General features: G+C 33.1%; 3 protein-coding genes across 3 annotated transcripts; 2 read left to right on the top strand and 1 right to left on the bottom strand.

The window, feature by feature from the left end:
* Positions 1–1,039: 1,039 nt before the first annotated feature.
* Positions 1,040–1,775, top strand: LOC149904337 (ubiquitin-like protein 4A). Its single transcript, XM_090107274.1, has 2 exons — positions 1,040–1,187; positions 1,254–1,775. The coding sequence occupies exons 1-2, from the start codon at positions 1,140–1,142 to the stop codon at positions 1,656–1,658; spliced, it is 453 nt and encodes a 150-aa protein (XP_089963400.1). The 5' UTR covers positions 1,040–1,139; the 3' UTR covers positions 1,659–1,775.
* A 4,621-nt stretch (positions 1,776–6,396) lies between these two features.
* On the bottom strand, positions 6,397–14,848 carry LOC149904338 (uncharacterized). The gene is made up of 10 exons (XM_090107609.1): positions 14,705–14,848; positions 14,297–14,511; positions 13,945–14,094; positions 11,710–11,798; positions 10,533–11,627; positions 9,988–10,277; positions 8,961–9,098; positions 7,649–7,736; positions 7,339–7,431; positions 6,397–7,125 (listed from the first exon to the last, which is right to left on the bottom strand). Exons 1-10 carry the CDS (start codon positions 14,837–14,839, stop codon positions 7,019–7,021), a joined length of 2,400 nt encoding a protein of 799 aa, XP_089963735.1. The 5' UTR covers positions 14,840–14,848; the 3' UTR covers positions 6,397–7,018.
* Positions 14,849–15,518: 670 nt separating this feature from the next.
* On the top strand, positions 15,519–18,738 carry Nup35 (nucleoporin 35). The gene is made up of 4 exons (XM_090107180.1): positions 15,519–15,809; positions 15,999–16,433; positions 17,030–17,207; positions 18,041–18,738. Exons 1-4 carry the CDS (start codon positions 15,656–15,658, stop codon positions 18,150–18,152), a joined length of 879 nt encoding a protein of 292 aa, XP_089963306.1. The 5' UTR covers positions 15,519–15,655; the 3' UTR covers positions 18,153–18,738.
* Positions 18,739–18,926: the final 188 nt, after the last annotated feature.

An 18,926-nucleotide genomic window follows, 5' to 3' on the forward strand; every position in this document is an offset into this window, starting at 1 on the left:
GGCCCCCTAGATACCTAGTAGACTTTAAGCTTCTTCCACAGTATTACCATTATTTCCTAATGGTAATACTGTGCTTCTTCTATGATAGTTATGAATATTTTACCGCTTGTCTGACATCGTTCCTACAAAATAAAGACAAAGAGGGAATAAACGTACATATTATGTTCATTTATTCCCTCTTTGTTTGAAACAATCTTACTCAAAAACTACTGAACCGATATGAAAAATTCTTTCACCAGCAGCTAAAAATAAAGGAAAAATTCGATATCAATATAGAAATTCTATCTAATATATCGATACTTATATAAATATATTATACAAGAAACTAAATCAAATAATCATTATGGAGGGTACTGGCACGTCTTAATCGACCTAGAAGTTTGTCTAGCCACGAACTTGCTCACACTGGAATAAAAACGGGTTCATCAGTATTCCTGTAGTACAAATAAAATTATATTTTTGAAAAAAATGTTGTGTGGTTTTATGAAACCACGGTAAAAGTGAAACTGTTCGAACGGTTCCGAACACTGCTTTGTGTAGCGCATGTCGCGTGACGGTCGGCTGCCGAGTAGGTATACCTACTCGGCAGCCGCGATACACGCGACATGCGCTACACAGACCAAAAAGTTTGAGACGATGTAATAAAAGTTTCACTTTAATAAAAATTTCATTTTTTATTTATTTATTAGAAAACAAAAAATTCACATTTATTTAAAACACAATTTTGCGATGCGAAACCTTACGAGGTTTGTAGCAACGCTCACGGTCGCATAAACACCGTTTGTTATTCGCAAGGAAGACAAAAGATGTGACTACATAAACCATCAGCAAATAGAGTACGGTACGGCCGTGCCGCTTAATTTTGCTCGACTTGGCCTTATTAGTTTTTACTAGCAAATGCAGTAGATTTTTTAACAATAAAAACTTTATTGGACACAAAGGCATGGCTTCGTGCATGAGTCAAAAAATATAAAAAAAAAATTGTCATCAATGACATATGTCAACTGTCAACATATTGTCAGGTCGCTATCTGAATTTGAAATATCGATTAGTGAAAATAAATATAAAGTACTTGTGAACATATTTTCTGGTTCGAGAACATTAATCCAAATTTAAAACAAGTTAAAAAAACTAGAAACATGAAACTTACCGTTAAGAAACTTCAGGGAGAAGAGTTCAACATTGAGGTAAATATTATTTTATTCATTCCTTTCAAGAGTCAATTACAATCATAAAAACAATGTATTTTATAGGTTGAACCCGACACAAAAATACTAGAAATAAAGAAACATATTGCTATTAAGTATAAAATATCCGTTACATTACAAAAGTTGTTGTATATGGGAAGAGCCTTGATAGATGACCATACTATCAGTTCGTATCCTGCCATAAAAGATGGTACGAAGTTGCACCTCATCATACGAAAGCCTGAAACTTTATTGGAAGGTTCTATAAAATACTTCAAAGAGAAAGGAATGTCTGATGCAGAAGCTAAAAATACTGCTCTACGGCTTGTTCGTGTTGTCAAAGAGAAGTTCTTTAGAATGTCTTGGGATGATGTTGAAAGGCTAGCTTGGGATTGTATTATGTATGAAACAGGGCAAAGTCGACCACCAAGCGATGCAGAAATGGAGTGTGATGATGGCATTGGCTTGTAAATATATATTAATTGATCTCAGTTATTTAGATAATATTCCATCTTTCTTACTATACAATAATTCAATAATATCTTGATGTAATTTTGTGTAAATTATTTGGAAATAAATGTCTTAGTAAGTAATTATTTTGTTTTATTTTTTATCCATTTCACAATTAATCCATCAGTCCTCGGAATCACAGACACAATAGAAAATCTATTGTGTCGCGCCCCGATCGGGCCTTACGGTGGTCAATGGGTTAAACAATTTAGTGAGTTATAGTGGTGCTGTTATTAATTCACAGTACAATAAAAGAGAATAATTGATCTGTGTATTAAAATATGTAAGTTAAATAGTATTTCAAGAAAAACTTGTCCTATGACTGTGTATAATAAAAATAAGGCAAATCTAAATCCTTCTGCTTTGATTTCCTTCTGCTGTGTGAGCAAATTGACACAATTTGCTTAAAATTGGATATTGCAATTGGTATCTTGGTAATCTAAAACATACATAACTCATCTCTGGACTCTGGTGTCATTTCATCTAAAAAGAACTAGGTATTCCATGACACAGCAAGCAGGCTAAGCACCAGGCTCATCTATACTAATATTATAAAGCTGAAGAGTTTGTTTGTTTGTTTAAACACGCGAATCATAGCTAGATAGCCCATTTATCAAGGAAGGCTATAAGTTATATATCATTACGCTAAGACCAACAGGAGCAGAGCCACCACCAGAAGTGCAGCTAGTTTCTTTAATATTGTTCTACATCTAAGTTCTAACAATCAGGATATCAAATAAAACAATTCTGTAAAGTTTCCATTTTTTATTGATATAATAACTACTATTTATACAATTCAATGGCAAGTCCAGTTAACTCCATAGTGACTTACAATATAAATTAATTCAATATAAATGCAATATCATTTTAAATTCATAGTGAATATTTGAGTTATTTTTAAAATGAATAATTAGGACATAAAATCATTTCATGAATCAAATTAATTTTCAGGAATTTAATTAATTCTGTTTATAATTCCATGTTCTATGTTAAGTAATACTTATTTTCCTGACGCCAATTTTACAAATCAACTTTGAGTATGTACTTAATTAGAAGGGTTTAGAATTAATCTTCAAGATAAAATTATTAAACATACTACAATGACTACATAAAACTGTTGAAACACATGCATCCATCATATCATACTTAAATTAAAATTATGAACATTATACAATAGATATCACACATTTGATTTGTAGATTATGCATTATAATAGATAATCGTCGAGAACTTAAAATAATCTATATACAAAGACCAGAAACTATTGCTGTATTGAAAGCAATAAATCAACTATTTAACACAGATAACCAGTATCAAAACACACAACCATTTTTTCCTATGCGAAACATTCATAGAACATACTGTATTGATATTTTACGTATTTCCCCCTCAGATATATAGTGCAAGGACATGGTTTACAATCTTATACTAAACACTCAGATATGTTTAAGAACAGCTTAATTTATTGTGCATCCGTTTTCCTTTATGGTAACTACACATTATTTAAGAGGTTATATGTATATAGTGTTAATATTATTTTATGTTACGATCAGAGACCGAAAACAATCATAACGAAAAAATAGTTCACAATGTGTTGTGTAATGCACAGAACGGTCCTGGCATTTCTTCAATTGCCAATACGCGTTGTGAGCGTTTTCATTAGAGACACAAAAATTCCGCGGTTGGACGCTTTTATTGTGGCCTCAACGGTTGTGATATATTTTTTGCGTTTTGTCTTTGAGCGTAAGATATATAAAATAATCAGTATAATTTATAAGTACCTATACTTTGAGAACGCCTAAAAAAATTCAGAACATTTAGGCATAGACAATAGCGGATTGTCTATGTCTATATGCCCTGAATTTACAATTAAACCGTAACAGTTTAGTAATATTGACTTGAATATGAATTTTATAAAACGTGACACACCCCGTTTTCCAATTACAAAGCATAATGCGACTCAGTGCCGCACAATGCTGAATTATGCTGATGCTTAATTGGAACGTGAAACGCACCAGCAGGTTGCGCCAAGTTCAGTGTTGAAAAAAAAATATTCGTAGAGTTAGCAATAACCTCATTTTATGTGTAAAAAAAGTGGTATACATAATAATTGGTTGAAAAATATTTATGGTTATTTTAAGTAATTTGGATTTTGATTTTTTCATTAACATTTTTTTCAATGTTTGTACCTTCATCCATACTTATATTTATTTTTTTAACACAATTTGAATTAACTTTGATTATTTCGAAAAAACTACAATGAAACGAAAGCTTTAATTTTTTTTCCAACAATTAATAATTACTAACGATAAATCGATTGCATGCATCAATTCACGCGCATTACTTTTTCTAGTGCTCGATTGTGCGAAGCGTTGCTGTAGTTGGAACATTCAACGTTAAGCATTATGCCGCATAATGCGCTCTAATGCTGTAATTGGAAAACGGGGACAATGTATAGTTACCATATGTTGTAAAACTTATCTATAAGACACAAGCAGTGCTTTCTAACATGGCAGTAACACTATATAATAAATAACATTGTAATGTCGTCTATATAAAATTTTGACACCGATACTCAGTGGCGTAGCGTAGCGGGGGCGCGGGGGGCGGCCCGCCCCGGGCGGCACTTTTTAGAGGGCGGCAAAATTTCACAGTAAATAATAAAATATATTTTGTAAATATTTGAACCATTAATTCATATTTTTAACGCAACTTGGCCCAGTCATTTAAGGTTAAAATAGGTAAGAATCTCGGAATTCGAGATACCCAGCTGTAAGTCTGTAAATACTTGTATATTGACACCATCGAGATATATGTAGTACATACTATCTCGATGATTGACACCCTAAAAGTTGTCTCCAAACCTACATATTGTAGGGTGTAAGCAACTATTAAATTTCAAGGTCAAAGGTCACAAAAATCGGTTGTATGCGCTTTCTTCGTAAATATCTCATTTCCTATGGGTTTTTTGCTATTTGCATTTATTATCAATATTGTAGTTCAATGTTATTGTATCATTGAACAAGAGGTGTGTGTCATAGTATAGGTAGACATTGATGGTGCAATAAGACTTTGCTATTAAAAAAAGTAGACGTATAAATTTTTAATTAAAGCCGGAAGTTTTGTTTTTAACTCTAACAAGTACATACTAATATTATTTTTCAATAAAGATATAAATATTACTTAATAGTATTATCCTAGTTCTAGTTAAAAATTGATTTTCGTTTTATATTCAATTCAAACTTAAAATTAGGGTTCACCTCGACGATCGACATGATTAAATAATACCTATGTACCTGTTATATCAATGGTTGAAGTAAGAATTTTTGTATTAATAAACGTGATTATAAAACAAATAAACTTTTTTATTTAAAATCTAACCTGTATAATAAAATAATGATGACTATTCTTGCCGGAAAGTTCTCTAGAATTAATGTATAGAATGTATAGTCACTACATAGTATAAAACAAAGTCGCTTTCCCTGTCCCTATGTCCCTATGTCCCTTTGTACGCTTAAATCTTTGAAACTACGCAACGGATTTTGATGCGGTTTTTTTTAATAGATAGAGTGATTCAAGAGGAAGGTTTATATGTATAATAAGATCCATTAAGTAGTGGAGAAGTACTGTTATTTTTGAGGTTTCTAATGTGATGTCGTAAAAAATTACATTTATTCCGCTTACATTGCAAACGCAGGCTGAACCCTACGAGTTTTATCAAAATAATGTACTAAGTATTATACACATTGAAAAGGTCTACAGAAAAGTCCGCGATGGTATATGTCTATCTCTTATGGATAACCCACAATAACTTTTTTTTGTCATTTACTTTTTACGACAAATAATGGCTAATTTTCGAAGCGATTTTAACCAATACAGCATTAATCCTTAACCAATTAAATACCATGGATACATTGTTCATTTAATATAGATCTATATGGCCCTTTACACCATATGATTTAAGTGAATATTTTCGAAGATATTACAGATTTAAAAATTGCAGGACGTAGCGTTTGCGGCCGCCCGGCTATGTATTTTATACCCGTGCGATGCCGGAGGCCGGAGCGGGCCGCTATATTTTTATACCTATACAACGTTCACAATTTTTCTGTAGTGTATTTAGTATCAGCATTGCACCCGTGCGAAGCCGGGGCGGGTCGCTAGTATACATTAAATTGAAATACCTAATTAAGAGGGCGGCAAAATTGTCTTCCGCCCCGGGCAGCCGATACTCACGCTACGCCACTGCCGATACTTTAAACATTTCGTTGTTTATAAAAATTACTGGTAAATTTATAAATTTTAAGTTTTTTATTATTATTGAAGTGAAACTTCTTTATCGGGGTTGGAAAAAAATTTAGTGTAACATTTTTTCGTTACGCGTGACATTTTTCCGTTACGCGCCATCTTTTTCTTATCCCAACACGCGTGGTTCGACGTATTTCTGCATATAGTAAATAATTTTTTGAAAAAGAAGTTTCACTTCTTACGTGTGTACACTAGTACACGCACATATTTTTTTTATTTTAAAATGATACAAGTAATTATACAACTCACTACATTCACAACCTACTCAATACCCAAGAAATATGCGTTATTATCAAGAGTTTAAAAATATCACATAAATAATTAACCCTTGACAACTAAACAGACTGACTAGTCATTCTAAAAAGTATATAACAAGTGAATATAGTACAATACATACATACAATACAATGTGTAATTGCAATACATATTGTATGTATTTATTTATTGTATTTCTTGCTTTATATCAATTGTGATATCGACCAATGAAAATCGGTCGATATATACAGCTTACGAAAAGCGAGTCAAATACTTTTTTTATTAAATTTCATTCGCAAGTGCTCGTTGGATTGGAAATACATAAGAAATAAATTTATCGCACCGTCTCATGCAATTGCACCAAAACAGTCATTTTGTCACTGTAAAATATGGAGCTATAAAAACATATCTGGCTCCTTTTAAACACATGCAAATTTAGAATCGCAATAACATACATAATCATAATTAGTTAATACATACAATTTTGAAGTGAAAACTTCTTTAGCGGCGTTGGGTATAAAATCTTAAACTCGCGTCAGGACACGTGACCTGATCGAAAAAGCATAAGACGGATATCATTCCAAAATATCAAACATGCTCAACGTTAATAATCAAGTTTTCACTTCTGCCGGCACTCCCGGAGTGCAACCCGTCTTTTTTTTATTCAATAAATGGTTGTGCTACAAATCGCGATTATATTTTGTCCTTGTCACACTATATCATCTGAGCAGGATGGCTATAGCACAGAGAGTATACAATCAGTTGTAGTCACTGTCTTCTTCAGATTCCGACTCGGAGCTGTCCGGGTGGTTTTTCGTTATTTCTACGCAGTTGTCTACGTCTGTCAGTCTTTTGAGTGATTTTCCTGAAAAAAAAAAGATTTTTAATTTAAAGAAATTTACAATTTTCATGTGAATTATCTGCAAATACTTCAAATTATGCAAGGTTAAATTGCTTTTTCATCTTTTATTTATGAAGACTTAGCTTGCAAAAGAGTAAAATTTATTTGATGGTATAGTTTGCTTAGCTAGAAAAATACATTTCTCAACTTGGTAATAATAATAAATATAAAATATACCAGTAAGTGTAGTGAGTAGCCTATTGTCATGGGGCGGCATATTTATTGCGCCAAGTTTCTTCGCCAACTCGCGAGCACGCTCCGCACCAGGCACTATTAAAAAGTATATTATGTTACATAAAATATTATAAAAAATTATAAAAAACAACTTTAAAGAAATATCGTTTATTGTCATTCGGGTAAAAATCATGTTATCATTAAAATTAAGGTCTCAATTTATAAAGCTATCCCTGTATTTAAAGCTTTTAGGACTATTCGTTTTTTTTTTACTTTGCTCTAAAAAAAACTCAAAGAAATATAAGTAACATACCTCTGGAACCCTCTTGGCTCGAATCTTCAGTCATGGCAACCCTTTCTGTTCGGTACACACCACTAACAAGGTCCCAAACGAATAAACACTGAAATATTCAATCATTAATGAAGAGATGCTAGTACAAAAGCTGCAAATCAATTTGATAGCAAAATAAGGATAAAAATGTACTACATAATACTTATTTTCTAAAGAAGATTAAATTTCTACATAAATTTATGAATGTAAATTACTGTAGTAGGTAGTAGGTTCCCATCTCTACTGAGCCGCTTATAACATCTTTCCGGTCCTGTGTCTGTCCTGCCCACTTTGGGTAATCGATAATGAGGCAGGGAAGCCACATAGTCTGGCATATAGCTGCGGGAACTCTGGTGCGTTCTACAAGAGATCCCGGAGTCCCCGCTACCATGCTTTGGGTTTGGCCGTCGAGGAGGTTTTAGTGGGTAAGAATCCCACATGCTCTCTTTTTCCCCCAAAAGAGAGTATCTTTTGAAGATTTCCTCCCCGTTACCAAAAAAAAAAAAAAAGGGTTCCCATCTCTATGATTGCTATACTTACCTGCAGCCAGGCGAGGAAAGGTTGTAAGAATGTAGCTTATTTCCCTTACATGTTAAGGTGCAAGTGAGGTATATAATCTACACTAATATTATAAAGAGGAAAACTTTGTTTGTTTGTTTGTTTGTTTGTTTGATTGTAATGAATAGGCTCATAAACTACTGGACCGATTTTAAAAATTCTTTCACCATTCGAAAGCTACATTATCCACGAGTAACATAGGCTAGGTTTTATCCCGGAAATCCCACGGGAACGGGAACTATGCGGGAACTTCTTTGAAAACGCGGGCGAAGCCGCAGGCAGAAAGCTAGTATAATATAAAATATTGATGGTTTTAACTTACTACATGTAACTAATATGAGAAAGTAAAAATTAAAAATAAATTAGTTGTTAATTAATTATGTAATTACTATTAATAGCAGGCTTATGATGGTAGAGGTTCTTTTTATAAGTTCATGATATTGAAATCAGCTTATAAAAAATTGTTTCATCTGAATAACAGATGATGGTATACTTATCTAATGTCGGATCTTAGACTATAATCCATACTAATATTATAAATGCGAAAGTAACTCTGTCTGTCTGTCTGTTACTGAATTACGCCTGAACTACTGAACCAATTTGCATGAAATTTGGTATAGATATATTTTGATACCCGAGAAAGGACATAGGATAGGTTTTATCCCGGAAATCCTACGGGAACGGGTTTTTCTCTGAAAACGCGGGCCGCGGGCGGAAATCTAATTCCATATCTCACCTCGGCCGCATACTGCCGGCGGTGCTGCACGCACCCGCACGCCACGTCCTTGCACGCTTCACAGCTCCCCTCCCCCACCTCGCTCTCACCCCCCTCGCGCTCCTTTTCGTCGCTGGCCCAGAGCCACATTGCGCATAACTGTATGGGAATTTAATTCATTGAGATATACATATTATGGAGACGACACCGCCTACATCACTTATGTTCCGCTCAACATACGCCATATGGCGTAACTGCACGCTCATTTTTTATTTGTTTTAAAGTGAAACGCATCAAATATGCCTTCGTGTGTGTTACGATATTGCACAAATAATACGGAAAAGTGCAAAGGAATAACTTTCATCGGTAAGTACCTAACTAGAGAAAAATGGCGCACAGATTTTGTTCGTGGTGTCTCCTCCATACGTAGTAATATTATCTCAATGATTTAATTTGATATTTTTAGTTTTATAGCATTTAAATGCTTAATTAATATAAATTTATAAAGAATAGAAAAAATTCGATCACGGGGCGGGACTCAAACCCGCATCCTTTCAAGCCAATCCGGGGCGGACGCCTGACCAACTCAGCCACCCGTGATCCCGCCAGAGCTGTATGGCAATTTGATTTATAGAAGTTTTAGAATAAAAATTCTCAATATTTGACTAAAATTATATAATAATAATATTTGGAATTAATTGCGGAAATATTAATAAAATGACAGTTTTTTTTAATTATTTGAAGAATGTCGAGAAATATAATACGTACATAATATTATGCAATGAAGAAAGGAGAAAGGTCATTTCCACAAGAAAGCTAAAAATTACATTTCTCTTTTTGCCATATAATTTTTCTCTCATTACGCTTCGCATAAATTTATAACACAGTGATCAAATATATTTGATTCAAGTTGAGATATAAAGTAGAGAAAATTAAAGGTAAATAAGGTAAACTTTATGTACAAAAAATGTCAACATACCATTGTTTTAAATATACCAATATTTTTTTCAAATCGCATAGCAACACAACATTTCTAAATACGACTTACCCCAGACAAGCAGCCGCTCGACTGGCAAACGTCAATCACATGGCAACCCCAGTCGAAACAATACACGAATTTCTTGCCATTTATCTTGCACAATCTGCCACACACTTCGTTACATAGCAATTCAGTGTCTAATGATCTCTGTTGTGCTCTAACAGTGAGGGGGGGTAAAGAAGGGGGGGAATTGGCCCTGAGTCTGTCCCAAGCGCCTGAACCAATCGCTTGGAGCGGGGCGTAGCCTGCCCCGTTACCGGCGAGGGGCAAAGCCACGTGGTAACCCGATATACAGTCATCTGAAATTAATTTTGAAACTTTTCTTACAGCTCACACTATTTTTCATCGTGTGTGGGTTATATTTTTCAACTTTTTTATGGTAATGCATAATTTAAGGTATCACTACTAATATTTTTTTTTATCTAAATTGTTGTTCTTAAATATCAATTGGTGTTATATGATATTCCATACATATAAGCAAAATAATAAGCATTTCTTAAAAATTAAAACATAGTTATACAAGCTAAACTGGATTTGGTACAGGAATAACTTACCCTCGGAATCCGTTATTATAGACGTTATTTCATCATCACTTTCAACAAAGTACCTTGTGAAGAATTTACTGCACTTCGAATTCTCCGAATGCACTAAATACGGATCTTGGGCACTGACCGGACAATCCGATAGGGTTTTTGAGGTATTATCGTGTACAGACACGGTTTTTAGAGAGCCATCGTCCAACATTTCCATCACCCTGTATTCCGATTCACTATTTCTATCCGATTCGAGTGACGAAAGTCCAGGATTTTTTAAATCCGAACTGGTGGTCGGTGACGGTGGTCTACTTATTTGATTATGAGCCCTTAAAACAACGCTTTCAACTGACGGAGATTTGGGCGTTCGCGGGCTTTTACTCGTCGATCCGGTAAAATATTTCCTATTACTTCTTAAAACTCTAAACGGTATAATATTTTCATTATTATCTTCTGAGAATTCATATTTCTTATCTGCTAGTCGTCGTTTTCTGAACATGCTTAGTTTTTCACACTTTGTCTCAGCTTCTTCCACAAATTCGTAAGCTTTTTCTGCAATAACTCTGTGTGATTCATTAAATCTAGACATACTTTCTGCCGGTCGTCTCCTTGGCGACCTTAGAGGTGGGCTTATAAGAGTCCTAATAGATGGGGACGGGCCTTCCCATTCTTCCATTAAATTATGCGAAATCGAGGATGCCTGAATGCACAATTCCTGTCCCATCATATCAGGCATATGTACTGGACGGGAAATTTGATTAGGGTCCATTTCCAAGTCAGAGAAATCAGCTAGAATGTTCTGAACAACATTATTCTGATATTTCGGCGACTGGAAGGGCGCCGAGAAGTCTGATGCTGGTGTACTCGGATTCATATCTACCGAGCTCACTTCTTCCTTATCTATTAAGAATTTGTTATCTTCAATATCATTTCTATCTTGATCTGGCTTCACAAAATCTATTTCGAGTATGTGTATAAAATCCGTATAAATAATAATTTGATTTGAATATGCTAGTTGTACAACTGGTTCATACATGCTACTGTCTGATGTGCAAAAGAATTTCGTGTGAATAGCGAAATTGTGTTCTAAACAACGCTTTCCCCAATTGAGATCATCTGTGAATAACATGATGGTTCATAAATACAAATCATTCTTTTTTTAATGGAAATTTTTTTGTAAAGAAAATGAATACACTACCTTCTTCTCTTGAAATAGCTGAACATTTTCTACAACCTAAACGAGGTACTCCAATAACACTGAGGTAGGATCTCTCCGAACATGAATCCCTAAAAACATTTAAAAGTTCATAAAAAATACTCAACTTTTAAAATTTAATGGATCACATTCTATTGAATATTTGAATGCATGCAAATAATTAAAGTGGCCTGAAAGTTATGCATGAAATTTGTATTGCAAAAAAAATTGGCAATGAACCAAGAATGTAATAAATAATTAATGTTGATCTTGAGGATGTTTGTATTTGAAGCAAATTTGTCACATTGCATAACTATTGTAATGAAATATAAAATCTTAAAATAGTAACTTTTATTACATTATATTATTATAAATAATTTCGCAACTAGGCTTTGTGTATTAACCTCTTGGTAGTAAAAATACCATTTATTCATGTTGTTCAAGTTGATTGCTTTTATTCATAATAGAAATGAACAATGAAATATTCTGATGGAGTATGTTTAAAAAGTTGATGACAAAAAATATGTAGTATCTTAACAGTGCAAACAGTAAGTATCCTAGTACTTTTCTCTCAAATTGAAATGACATTGATTTAATTTTAAATTTCTTTTTTTGAAAAATTCATATATTGATAAATAAGCCTATTAAGCAATCAGGAAAATACAAAAAATTCCTATCAAAATTTTAATAGTTTAATTCACAAATAAAATTTAATATTCAACCCTTAAGTATGTAGTGTATAGGGTTTGGGAATTCTCGACAATTTCAACGTCCCGGGACACGAGACAGGCTACGATCAAAGTCCTGGGACTTCCCGGGACTTCGAGACTTTTTTTAATTATAAAATTTGAACTTTGATTTCTGGTGAAACGTATTAATAATAAAACCGGCCAAGTGCGAGTCGGGCTCGCGCACAAAGGGTTCCGTAGCAGCAAATATAATAAATTACAGTTAAATCAACCTATCTCAAAAACTATAAGAGATACTTTGATCAAACCAAAAATCGTTGAAAGAGTTAATTAGCATGCATCACCTCTATTTTTTTTAGAATTTTATACCCCGTAGTTATAAAAATAGAGGGGGGGGGACATACTTTTTACGACTTTGAGAGCTGATATCTCAAAAACCGTTCACTTTAAGAAAAATGTTTTTTAGAAAACTTTATATCATTTTAAAAGACCTTTCCATTGATACCCCACACGGGTATGTACATCGAAAAAAAAAATTTCATCCCTCAGTTACATGTATGGGGGGCCCCACCCCCAATTCTTTTTTTTACTATTTAGTGTCATATTTTTGTAGCGGTTCATACAACACATATTCCCATCAAATTTCATCACTGTAGTACTTATAGTTTCCGAGTAAATCGGCTGTGACAGACGGACAGACGGACAGACGGACAGACGGACATGACGAAACTATAAGGGTTCCGTTTTTGCCATTTTGGCTACGGAACCCTAAAAAGGGTTTTTTTTTAAATCAACATTAATTATCGCTTAAATCAACATTTATTAAACATAAAATATAATCACAATAGTTATAACTTTAATATTATGTCAAATAATTGGTATGTTTATTCCTATAATCACAGATTAACTTTTATAAAACAATTATTAAATATTATTATAATAAAAGAAACTTAGTAACAATCATACTAACTTTAATATCATGTCATAATCATATTAATCATAATTTGGTAATTTTTATAATCACAGATTTGTTTCCTTATCTGTAAAACAGACTTTTGAATCAGTCTTTCAAATTATTAATCAGTTAAAAAAATAAAATTACTTTGATTTTATAAAATAGGCTTTTAAAAAATCAGAGCATTAACAGCTTTGTCCGACAATCTGCTTCTGATTTTTGTAATAACGCCACCGGACAAGGAAAACACTCTCTCATTTTCAACAGAAGTCGGTTTAATTGAGTTTAAGGCTTTATAAAGTAGTTCTAAATTTTATGTATGAAGTATGTAGACCAAGTAATTATTCATTACAGTAACAGATGGCGCTAGCTAGGCTCATGCAATGCTTTGAAAATAAAAATTAATACAATACATACGACTATCGTGTCTCGTCTCGAGTCTCGACCCAAAAGTCCCGGGACACGAGACAACGAAATTTACAAAAAGTCCCGGGACTTCGAGACACAAGACGTCCCGGGACCCAAACCCTAGTAGTGTACAAATAATGTGATCAAACAATACAAGATCACAAATAAAATTAACAGATAACTTACGCAATGCCATAAACAACCAGAACACCAGGGTTGTGCTTCCACTGTGCCATAGATATTGTGACCTTACTGTCCACACCCTCATCTCCAAACAGCGGCACACTGTGAACTGGCTTCACCACATTACCTGGTATCCATGATAGGAAATGCAATCTGTGGAATAATAATATATATTTATAAGCTAGGATTAGAAGAGTGGTAGTAAAGGAAACACTAACGCCTACATTATACATATTTTAAAAGGTCATGGATAATGTATTTTTAGAATGAATTGTGGTTTTTATTATGAATACAAAAACTTAGCTGTTGATTAAGATGCTGTATTCTTTCTATAAAAACAAAATTCAATACTCACGTGAATTTAGAGCTTTCCCTAAAGTAAGCTTGATGATTACTACTAAATGTAAAACTAAGAAGGAATTGCCCACACTGTGAGAATCCCATGAAAATATGTTGACGTAAATACTGAATAGGAACAATATCCATAAGGCAAAATCGCAGCCGAGGTGGGATTTTATCGAAGACCTTTCGTCCTCTTTCATTTGGCTGTCTAGATGTACTTCCAAAAATCTGAAATAAATTTAATGCAATAACCTGTTCTATACTTGTAAAACTCATAACAATAAGGTTATTTGGCACATTCACGACAAAAATAAAAGGATAACACTGCTTTTTTAACAGAAAAACTCTAAATAAAATTAATTAATATGAAAACAAAAACTCGAACAAATGTTTGTTTGAAAAAACTGAAATGTTAACTTACCTCCCTATTAAAAAGCTTATGAATTATATTACTTCTACTATTTGAGATGTTCATTTGAGTACTGAAATTTCGTTTATCACAATCATTTTTTCTAAAAGATTTAAAATTCTCTTCCTCTGATGAGCTAGAATCCATTTTCGTTTGTTTGACTGCTGTTTTGACATTAGACAAAGACATCTAGCACCGTAGAGGGAGAATGGTTCATTCTCACTCTACGTCTAGCACAACAAATCAGTGCAGCCATTAACAATAAATTAAAATAGTTAGCAGTTTGCCAGAGAAAAAATGTGTAGCGTGTTTTTTTTTCTAAATATCCACAGTAAATATCCTGTGAAATATCCATTGTAAATATTATTTAAATAAAATGTACATAGAACCGAAGCTTTGATTTTAACAGATATTCTAATTTAATTTTCGGACAATAAAAGGCATAGAGTAAGTTCTTTTTTCATGAAATCGGACAAGCAATTAAATATATTATATAAACTTAAAACTTTCGATGTCAGGCACCAGGCCTCAGCTTACCATCAGGCGAGATCGTGGTCAAGCGCTTCCCTACCATATAATAAAAAAAATATATATATAAATGCCGCTCACTCACATGCCGAGTACGAATATGCGAACCATGTGAACACAGCATGTGAATGTGCCTTGTTACGGTCTATGTTTTGCTTGTAAACACCTTGTAAAAAACCTTAGAAAAAACTATTCGCATAAATTACTTGCTCTGTGCTACTCACATTTATCTTCTACAGGATTTGTTTATATCTGTATGCAAAAAAAAAATAAAAAAAACTGTCAAATTAAAAAATATAATGTCAGTTGTCAGAGTTGGCCGGTAAACTAGTTGTAGTTTTTTAAATTTTATCTATAAAAAACTGCAAAAACAGCTGAAACCTATCCTAGGTACTTATTAAAATATAAAGAGGTGATATCATTGTTAAATATAAAATGGAGCCAATGGCATTAGGCAGTCCTACTCACTCTCCTTCAGGTAGTCCGAACGTGGGATATTTGCCACCTTTTCTGTTGGGTGAAATAAATCCACCTACAACTCCTAGAACAAATAGTCTTTCACCGACCAAAGCAAGAAATTTAGCATTTGGTAAGTCAATTTTAATATGGGTAAACTGTGTTTAACAAGTTTTCACATAAGTATTAATTTATTCAAATAAATTACAATACAGAAACAGAATATAAATATAAAAATTTATTGAACAGGGTAATAGGTGTTAAATAGAATATGTGTGTGTTTATTGTTTATTTTCATTTCATTTGCTTATGCATTTTTCAGGTTCCCCAACAAGTCCAACCCAAACTTCTACACCTGACCAAAAGCTGTATCGACAGAGCATATCAATGCACCAACAAGCTATATACAATCACCAAAATGTGTTTGCAAACATGCCCACGTCACCCAATGTTTCATATTCAGCGAAGCCCAGTGGACCTCCTATTGAAGACTTATTTGACACAATAAAAAGTAACGAACCGTCTGTAAACAAATCACTTTTCCAAGATAACAGTTTTTTGGGTTACGGCAATAATAACTCATTCATGCAAAACTCGTATGTGAATAATAATGTATCTGTAAACAATCAATCGTTGTCAAATCAGTGGCAAGATGGATGCCAGGATCATGATGAATATTGGGTGACCGTGTTTGGTTTTCCACCGAACGCAGCCAATACAGTTTTAGCAAGATTCAGTAATTGTGGAGCTATTTTAGGTAAGAATACAAAACGTTGTAGTTTACATTACAACTTTTCTATAAAAATCATGAGATGTTAATACATAAGTAAATCACTACTAAGTAATCACAATCATCAGTAAATCACACACAGTACAGTTTATTCGTAATATTCTATCTCTTTAAATAAACATATAACATATGTCATGGAGTATTTATTTATTAGCTCTTTAAAATTCACATGAGTATGTTATATTTTTGAAGGTATATTCAATCCTTTTTTATTTACTCAACGCAGATTGATTAATTTGATGATGAATAAGGTACTGTTAACAACAAAAAGTATATTATACCGTAGTTAATTTTAATTCTTTAAGGGCCGATTTTTCAATGCTTGGATAAAACTTATTCGTCGAATAATGTATAAAACTACCACTTTAAAAACGTATTCTAATTGCCCCGTATTTGACAGTTTACGTGACATTTTATTATTATCGTGTAATACTTTATTGGAGGGATAAGTTTTAACAAATCATTCAAAAATCGGCCCTTAAACATAAGTTAGAGATGTTTATAAAAAATGACCTTTATATAATTCCCCAAATATAATATTAATTCATTTTGTGATATTTTAGACAAACAATACCCCACACAAGGGAACTGGGCGCACATAAGATACGCGACTCGAGCAGAGAAGGAGCGAGCGTTGGCCCTCAACGGTAGACAAGTACTGCCTGGCACTATGGTAGGAGTGGTCCAATGTAGAGACCCGCCGAGGGGAAGTGCCGCAAGCCCGGGGGCTTATCCTGAGAGGTGAGTAAAGGATTCATTCTATTTTATAAACTGACTTCAGAAAGGAGGATTTTTTTGAAAGAAACTTATTGAATGAAAACTTACTGAATATATCTTTACAATGTGACATTGGCTTCTCACAAAGATGCCAAAGTCACATTGTAAAGACAATAACAAAAGACTTGTGGCACGCCTTCAAGCCACACCTCCGAGCGTGTCGGAGTGGGGAGCGTGAGGATTTTTCGTTACGGAATTTCTCGATTCGGTCCCCGTGGTCAAGGCCCGCGATAGAAGCTATGCAATAGCTTAAAAATATCAAAAATGATTATAAATATTTTTTGTTTCAAAAACTGATGCTCTGTTTCTTGAAATTACCACAACTAGTTTATATTAACATTTCATTTGACTAGTTATAAGCTAATAACAGTGACAATATAAACTTATAGTGGAGCCAATTTAATAGGCAAAATTGGACGTCTATCAATTTTATCTTCGTAGGGAGGTAACCTGCCTAAAAACATTGATTAAAGTGAATTAATTGATATGGACTTGAAAGTTGAAACATATTATATCAATCGGACTTGAAACATATGGCAATTTGTATAATATATTTTCTTTCGTAAATTCAAGGAGAAAAATAAAACAAGTAACTACATAAAAAAGCTAAACAAATGTGCAGTTCTAACAAAATGAAATAACATATTAATCTATGCTGTTGTTACTAGGTTATGTTGTTGAATTTTGTTGAACTGTTAAATGTTGCCTATTAAAATGACTACTATAATAATTATTTTTTCTGTCTATAATCTGAAAACTACTATTTACTTCATATAACATTTTGATTATTTTCACAGACCAACATCACAAGCGCGGTCTCTCTGCCCGACTCCAGTCGCGCAGGCGCCGGTTCCTCAAAGATCTAGTGGACTTATATCCAAAGCATTAGATTATGTATTAAGTTGGTGACACATGCTTCATACCTAGTTCTAAAATAGGAAATATTAAAATCATTTTAAGGGAATAAAATTATGTGCCAATCCTTTTTTTTGACATTCATTTCATTTTGTATGGATTAATACTGTTGAATAGGTTCTGAATGAGGCAGGACTTCTTTATGGTTAAATATAAACGGATGTAAGACATAGATGCATGCATTTATTATGTTTTCTGTATAATATGAACTACTTTGTAATATAAGACATTTAGTTTTTACTTTTCAATTATTAATAATTACTAGATAAACAATCAGTGACAAAAAACGTTGTAAATCTGACCTAATTCATCTGAATAAGGTTGAATTTATTTTGTGAATACAGTCCTTACCAGCTAACTTATGTTGAAAAATTTATTGCTTTTGGTACGACGTGTGAATACACATATATTAAGTAATTTTCATAAGCTTGATTGTTTTTTGTTAGATTGTATATCTAGTGGTTTTTCATGATCGAAATTTTTACTTGTTTGTTTTCTCATGAAGAAAATTACAAATTGTTGTATATAGTTGTAATCCAGTGCATTTTTTCCAATACACAATACTTTTAAATAAAATAAAGAGCATTTTCATAAAAACAAAGTTTTTTATTTGGATAGCCCAGTGTATTCCTATGACATGACGTTATAATGTGTAAATCTTGAATATCGAAAAAAAAAAACTTAATAGTTTGTGAGGATTAATGGATACTCTTTCATGCGAAAACCACTCAACAGTTTTGAAAATACTTCATCATACATAAGCTATAG

The sequence above is a fragment of the Colias eurytheme genome, chromosome 11, assembly GCF_061535395.1.
Source record: "Colias eurytheme isolate Ceu_HAF_F1 chromosome 11, ilColEury1 Martin Lab GWU primary, whole genome shotgun sequence".
Lineage (NCBI taxonomy): Eukaryota > Metazoa > Arthropoda > Insecta > Lepidoptera > Pieridae > Colias > Colias eurytheme.